The 7,902-nt window shown below is 41.5% G+C and overlaps 1 protein-coding gene across 2 annotated transcripts in view; it reads left to right on the top strand.

Annotated features, from left to right (window-relative positions):
* Nucleotides 1-1,047: 1,047 nt before the first annotated feature.
* VPS41 (VPS41 subunit of HOPS complex) overlaps nucleotides 1,048-7,902 on the top strand; it is a 111,591-nt gene continuing 104,736 nt past the window's right edge. The window contains exons 1-2 of one of the 2 annotated variants that reach the window (XM_009098956.4): nucleotides 1,048-1,118; nucleotides 4,689-4,727. In XM_009098956.4, coding sequence (XP_009097204.1) covers nucleotides 1,098-1,118; nucleotides 4,689-4,727 — 60 coding nt within the window. In that variant the 5' untranslated portion in view covers nucleotides 1,048-1,097. Of the gene's footprint in view, nucleotides 1,119-2,205; nucleotides 2,229-4,688; nucleotides 4,728-7,902 lie in introns of those variants that run through there. The other variant, XM_030232020.2, reaches the window with a different exon arrangement.

Genomic DNA, 7,902 nt, shown 5'->3' with positions numbered 1-7,902 from the left:
CTCTCTCTCAACCCTGTGTACCACTTTCAGTGTGATTTTAAAGAACAGTTCTAGCTCTTCTCAACCAAAATTCGGGCAATCAGTTTCTAAAGGTAGAGCAATGATATACATTTATGTAATTGTATACATCTATGAAAATTTTATTTTCATAGCCAAGGTGATACTCTCTTGAAATTAACTGTATGGCCTTAAGGTTTTGCAGTGTGGTATTATAGGATTTCTCTTTTATTGCCAAAGGTATACTGCACTGCACATTTTTAAATTCATGGCTTTGAACCCAAGGACACATAACACTGTGGCTCCACCTTAGATTTTAAATAGCTCCAAAGGCATACCCCAAACTGTAAAAAGTTCTGCCTGTTGCTTTTTAGCTTTAATTATGTTTTTGACACATAAAGAAAGCCGCTTGTGTGCAACCAAGACATTCAAGGTTTTTTTTTATTCTTTTAAAAATCAAGATGCAGCAGCTTCTAGGATTGTAGAAGACATTTAGGCTTTCTGAAATCCTTCTCCTGACACTAGTGTGGGCCATCAGTATCATTCAATACTGATGATTAAGTAAAAAAAAAGTACAAAGAGGACCAAAGCTGCTACATGTAGGATCTAATGGAAACCGGAGGATATAATGGCAACCGGAGCTGTGCTCGACCAGGTGCCACTGAGATGGATGACAATAAAAGGGCGCGGTCCGGGAGTACTGGCAGAGCTGCACACAGCAGTGTCAGCAGGCAGGCTGTCAATGGCTCTTGGCTTCAGCCACACCCGAACCCTCGCTCGTCAGCTCATCAAGCACTGCAGTGGCTACCTTCGGTCTCATCACAGCTGGGAGTACCATGGAGCTGGGAGATCATGTGGTCTCCCTCAGAGAATCGATGGATTTCAGCTTAAAAAAGCGTCTCGCAGCTAAGGAGGGTGGAGAGGAAACTTGGCTGGGGTGTGCCCTCCGTTTTGTACGGCATCGCCACCACACCTCAGCTGGGCTGAGGAAGGAAAAAAGCGGGGGTGGTAGGAAACGCTTCCCGCCGAAACTACATTTCCCAGAGTGCCGCCGCCCCGCCGGCTTCCTTTCCCTCACATGACAGCTGCCTGGCTGCGCCATGGCGGAAGCCGGGGAGAAGGTAGAGACTGTCAGTGCACTGTGGCCGCAGCGCCGAGGAGCGGGGCTTAGAGCGGGATGGCGGAAGTGCGGGCCAAGGGCGGGGGCCCATGGGAGTGGAGAGCGGAGGGACAGTGGGACAGTGCCTGTGCCAGGGGGCAGAGGCCGGCAGCCAGCCCTGCGGGGTGCGGGGCCGTCGGGGACAACCTCGCTGCAGCGGGGCGGAGGAGGGAAGGGGGAGGCAGCGGAACCTGGGTCTGGCCGGGAGGGTGGGTTTAGAAGTGCCGGTGACGCCGCTGTGGACCCAAGAGCTGTCTCTCTACCGAGGGACATAGGAGACAGGACATAGGAGCCATGACCAAGTTCATTTCAACAAGGGAATTTTTTTCTGAGACAAAACCTGAGGATTTTGGTACTGTTCCCTTAATCGGGTGTTCTCCTAAAGCTCCCCGTCCCTAGGTTGCTCTTTCCCAAGAAAAAAAAAATAAAGAAAAAAGTGCAGTTCCTGGCCCTTTCAGGTACTTTCTAAATGCTTATTTGCTGAGCCACTATTTGAACAGACACCTGAGCTGTGCAATATTTGTCAGTCATGGATGCCTAAAAGTGAGAGAGTCTTAGAACTACTTCAAGGTAGCTGGCCAAAGTTAGAGACTGGCATCTGGCTTCCACCTTCCCTGCTGACAGAGTTTTGTTGGGAGGGCTTGGCTTCTTTGGGGAGACTTTTTTTTGCCCCAGGATTGATGAGTTTTTAACTGTGGCAGCCTTTGGAAGAATGAAACAAACTTGGACAAGTCTTCGCTTGCAATACAATAGATTAAACTAGCCTGTCTTTTGCTCTCTTTGGACTATGATAGGAGAGTTACTTTATTAATTTCAGTTTATTTCCTGTGGGTAGCATTGCACACCTCTACTGAAAGGGCGCGTGTGTGTTGTGCATGTGTTTCTGTAAAATTCAAGTTTCGTGTCTTTCACCTTCTGTCAGGTTTACGTTATGGGCCTAAACACATAGTGGATTACATATGATGTTTGTGAAACCAGGGGAAGGGAAAACCCTATAACCATCATACTGGAAAGCCCACTTAAGAATATTTTGAGAACTTATGTTGGATCTGTTAAGTGAAAGATTATAATGGTGAGAGATTACTTCACATTTCTGTGGTTTCCTGATCTGTGTTCCCTTACTGCATTCTTAGGCTACTTAAGCAACAGTGTTTGTCAGTTGGCTGAAGTGTACTGCTGATTTTCCCTTCGAGTCTGAGATTGCTAAAGACTGCTATTCCTACATGATTTTGGATTCTGGTTGTCTACAAATCCCTTTTTTAGGGATTTCCTTTCCACAGTTACAAGGCTACTAAAAAGTGGAAGTGGAGGATAATCCTTTCAGTTCATGCATTTGGAGGGAAGGCAAAAGAACCTAACAAAGACCCAGGGAAAAAGCTTTTCATAGTAAGTTGCTACCAAAGTGAGTTTGTCAGTAAGTATCAATTCTAAGCACCTTCAGCTAAGTTCTTGTCAGAGAACAAATACAATTTTTGCATTGTTTTCCTAAGACAAGGCTCCCTCTGATTTTCTTCTATGTTATTTTCTGCATTAAAACATAAAGGCCATGAAGCGTTTACCCGTACTTGTATGCCATTAATGAAATGTAGTATCTGAGATTGCAGTGCTTTGTGAATACAGTAGGGATACCAGGGTAGATGTCCCAAATAAAAATAGATTGATATTTTCTTAGTTCACATGGATTGATTAATGGAATCAACTTCTGGCATGCCCCAATTTTATATGTCAATATCCTCTAGGGATGCCTTTGCACATAACTTGCGGCTCAGTTAAATGGCTCAGGTGGGTGTGAGGATCGGCTGCTGTCTCAGTAAGTGACCTCTTAACTCCATCCTGCACGTGTGTTGGTCTGACAGTATGGTGTTAGATAGTGAGTTCATCCTGAAAGTAAGTTTCTGTTCCTAGACAGCCAAAACAATTGGAACCATGAGGCGCAGATGTAGTTTGTGTAACTGCACTAGCAAAAATGTCACTTGCTGTAATTCCTTTGTTTGGGAGAGCTTGGGGTTTTTTTTCCCCACACTATCTGAATTATACCAAAATACCACAACGGTAGTGCTATTAATTTTGATTTATTAAGGATTTGAGTGGTAGCTCTTGGTATTCAGAAGGGAAAATCGTGGGGTTTTTTTTTTAGGAATCTGATGATACTTTGTGTTGGACTTTGTGTGTTGTTCTAGCTCATCCAATAAGCTGGCAATATTACACCACACTGCTTAAGTTCAGTTCTCACTTGGTTTTTGTTTAGATGCGCAAAGATTGTATGTTACAAAATTGTAATTTCCTGAAAAGTTACAGTAGCTTGCGATTAGAGACGGTGAGACCGACAGACAAACTGTTGGGCTTGCAAAGTTGAACCTAAACTTCCAAGGATGCCAGGATTTTACTCCATCTTCTCTTGATTCCATGTGCTTTTTACTTGCAATTTCCCAATTCGTGACACAAGTGTGGACTATACTGATAACCCTTCTATGGGATGTGTATCTTAGAGGTGGGTCTATCTGTAGTGAGTAAAATGGAGGAAATGGATGTGAGTAATTGTGGTAACACCTTGCATGAAGCTTCCAGTAGCAGGTAGAAGTGCTGCTTTGCTGCTGTCCCATCTGCTGTGATGGTCATTATGGGCATCAATGTGAGCCTCCACTAATGAAAAGGAAGCCTTTGCTTTTGGTGTACAGGTCACAATCAGTGCATTATATAAATATAGAAAAGAAATAAATGTGAAAAACGAAAAATTACACTGCTTGTCAGTGCATTGAATTTTCTCCCTTTTCCATTTTTCTCTAAGCTGTTGGTAAAGGTGTAATTTTTTTTTTTTCTTGTCTGGTGGAATTCTGTACCTATTAATCTTACTCTTCAAAGACTCCCTTCATAAGATTTGAAATGCTGCTTTCTCTCTTACTTGTTCTTTGTTTATATCATATTTTATTGTTAAAATGCTTACATTCACTGCCAGTGTATTAGTTGTAATCTTTTGTTGCTATTGATAAAGATAAATACGTTAAGTAAATCTTCGTTTTGCTGACTTCTTTGAGGAGGCATTGCATCAGCAGATTTTCTCAGTGGGCAGACGAGAGATGAGCAGGAGTTGACTTAAAAAAATTTTTTTCTAGGGTAGAAAGAATCATCTTGCCTGAGAGATCAGGCAAGAATCATCTTGCTTGAGAACAACTTGATGCTATTCTGCCATGGAAGTCAAGATATGGGCAGTTTCTTTGCAAAATTTGCTACTGCTTCTGGAAGAGGGGAAGATAATCACAGGGACAGATTCTCAGATCACCCAATCACTCTCCCTTTTAGGGTAACTGACAACAGAGTCCTTGCTGCTCCTGAGTCTCACTGTGACACTCAAATGCAAGTGCAAGCACAAATCGAGTATGAAGGACAAGGATGGAAACTATGAACTTTGAGTTGCTTCTGCTTTGTCTTTCATTTCTTAGTAAGGGTTTAAAAGTACTTCTTAAAGGGAAATACTGCTCGGTTATGTATATACTTAGCTATTTACCCCTTTGTTTTTTTGTGTCCTTTTCAGGAAACCAGGTCTTATGAGGAATCAACAGATGAATCTGAGGTAACCCTTCTTAAATGTTTCACACTTGAATTTGTGTCAGTGTGGTCCGTGCTAGTGTTTTTGTCAATATGGAGTGAAAAATACCATTTCACAGGTTGTTTTTAGAAGTTTGGCCAGTATTATGTACCAAGGGTTGTTAATCTGGTCTTAAATTATTAAAAAGAAGCTGTGAATTGCTATTAGAAGCTTATTTATATTTAAAAAAACCCACAATCACCCCATTATTGTAAAATGAATTATGTTGAGAGATAAATTGAAGTGCATTTGCTTCTGTTTTGATAAAATGAAAATTTGTAAGTATAATTATATATGCAGTAAAACTACATTCAGGTAATTACTTTGTTATTTTAATAGCTTCACAGTCTTAACTTAATCATGTCCTGTAGACTCTCTGTTCTTGAGATGATGTTTTGTCAACGATTGTCTCATTTTCTGGAGAGGTCTGCCTACACTGCTGTAGGTGATGGGAAAAGGGGGCTGGGGGTGAAGAGAGGAAGCTAGCGAGAGTTCAAGAGTTTGTCTCTGAACAGTAATGTTATAAATAAAGCTTTTAGGAAGATTTTGTTTTTCACCAAGGGACAATTCTCTATGCTGGGTTTAAGCACTAAGCAGACAGAAATCCTAATTTCTATGACAGTGAATAGTACAGAAACTGTAGTGGTGGATTCTGAAAAAATCTTTTTGCAGTGGAAGGTGGCTTTGCTTCTTGTGAGATATTTTTTTTCTTCCTGCCATTGAGTGGTGATCTTCAGTGGCACTGAATGGCAATTTTGGTGAGAAGCAGGGGTTTTTGGCCCTTTAACATTGCTCTTTGGAACAGCTGCCGGGGCCAGACTTTTTTTCTCCAGTGTGAAATGCCTTCATTGTGAATAGTGCTTTGTGATGTGGATATAAACAATCACTGGGCAATGACTCAGTACTTAGTAGAATAGTAATCCTCTCAAGGCTTGACATTCACAGGACAGTGAACGCAGACATTACCTGCTGAGGTGCTTTTTATTTTCTTAAAGCTTATTGCAATGAAAAAATGGCACTTTTACTGGCCTTTCAAGACTTCAGCTTTAGCAAATCAGTTTTTACAGCAGAATTAATCATAAATGGGTTGCCAGGTTGGTGCGGGTTTACAATTTTTTCCCCTTAAGAAAAATAGGCATCATGCATCTTTAACAAAATTTAAAGACCTAAAATTTCGACTAGACCTGTGTTAAAGTTGACATCTCTTCTTAATGTTAATTTCACATGCAGAGAGAAGTTATAAGGAAATTTTATGTATTGAGAATGTAGATATTGGATCTAAAGAACAATTGTCATTCTAATGTCTTTGGAAATGCTTTGCATTATCCATCTTTGAGTATTAAGTCCAGTCTTTAGTATCTTGATCATCAGTATGAGAAATGACTCCTCACTTTTAAAAATTTCAAAGGTTTATTAAAACCTTAACAAAATACAACAAAAGAGTGAATAAGGAAGAAGGACAGCACACTGGGAGCAGGTGACCCAGCAGCCACCAGCTGGTCTACAAAATGGCTGTGAAATTAACAGGACAGGAGATTTTCTTCCTTTTAATGCCTTTATTAAAGTGATCAGCTCAAAATGGGGGTTTTGGCAGATCCGCGGAGTTCTGTCGCCACTCCCAGCAGTGAATCGAAAGAGGAGTATTTGCAGCTCTGTCCCCTAGGGGGCAGAGCCGGGAGTCCCGTCCTCGCAGGGCAGTGGGGCCTTATCCAGGGTTTCAGTTTGGGTTGGCTGTCCAGGGAGTCCTGGGTCCGACTGACATCATTTGTGGTTGCGGTGAGGAGTGACCGAGGTTTTCAAGCGTCTCTGCCGGCTTCGGACCTTGGCCCTGCTGTCTAGACACCACCCTGACCTCTCAATTCAGCTTTGGCTCACCTCTTTTGGGGTATTTTCCAGGATTTGGTAAAGGTCCTGTCCCAATGTAGTCTGGGTTTGGAGATAAATTTGCATGTCTCCTGAGATGCAAATATCCCCCTCTCCCCACCGTCCCGGGGCAAGGGGGCGGCGGGGGGGGGGTTGTCATCCACCTGGCAACAGGCTAGGGTGGTGCTGAAAAACAAGAATTCTCCACAATAGAGAGTTAAACGGCAATACTTAAAGATACTCAACAGGTGATTACGACATTTCACTAACAAAGAACTCTTGACCAGCGACCAACTCCCAGATCAACTCAAAACTCCTCTGCAGCCCCTTCTCTTAAAAAAAAAAAAAAAAAAAGGGTAACTTTTTTTGTTCATAACAGCTGCTTAGCATTTTACACCCCTGGGGTTGCATTAGGCAATCCTGTCCCCTCTTGAAGTCTGTCAGTCAACTCTTCTTTGCTGTTTATTGGTGGAAATCACTTTCTTGCAACTTGATTGGAGATCAGGTGTTGTCATGCTGTGGCTCCTAGTAACAAGCCTTCCCTCCTCCCAAGTGCCCCATGCAAGGGGCACAGGTAAACCCTTCCTTCCACATGTCCCGACTACCAAGGCCGTTCCTTGGCAACAGTACCGGGAGAGAAAGGGGACTATGGGGAGAACAGAGGGCGTTCAAACAACAAATCACAATAACATAAATATCTATCAATAAAACTTCTTTTAACATACACATAATAGTCATCCCTTTATTGCAAGAGCCAACCATTGCATTACCCATCTATAATAATCAGAAAATAGTTAATGGAATGAAACTGATTAGACTGTTTCTAAAGATTGTTCAGATAAAACCAAAATGATAAAAGCACAAAGTGTAAAAATGTTCTTAGTGCTTGCTTATATTACTTGAAGTATGGTCAGAGCTTAGATCAAACTCATGGCTTCACTCCTAGCTCTTGTGATCATAAAATTGTAATTATTTCTTTTGAATGGCCTATAGTTTGAATAATCAGGGATGTATTTAATGGCGGTGGTTCTAGAATCAGAGACTCTGATTCTTGCAGCCTGTGTTTAGTTTTAGCCATTAAAAATACATTTATGGCATGGACTTCATAGACATCTTACCACAGTACTAAAAATGTTTACATATATAGTTACTTTTGCAATTAATTTAATTTAAATTCTTTGTATAAGATTGAATATTGTTACTAATTATTCCAGTGGGCACATGACACATATCCAACTTACATTATAGATGTGTTTTCTGTTATGGAAGAATGCAATATTAAAATTTCTGATTTTGA

Source organism: Serinus canaria, chromosome 2 (assembly GCF_022539315.1).
Source record: "Serinus canaria isolate serCan28SL12 chromosome 2, serCan2020, whole genome shotgun sequence".
NCBI lineage: Eukaryota > Metazoa > Chordata > Aves > Passeriformes > Fringillidae > Serinus > Serinus canaria.
Note: the sequence above shows the minus strand (reverse complement) of the source record. Positions and strands in the feature narration are given on the sequence as shown.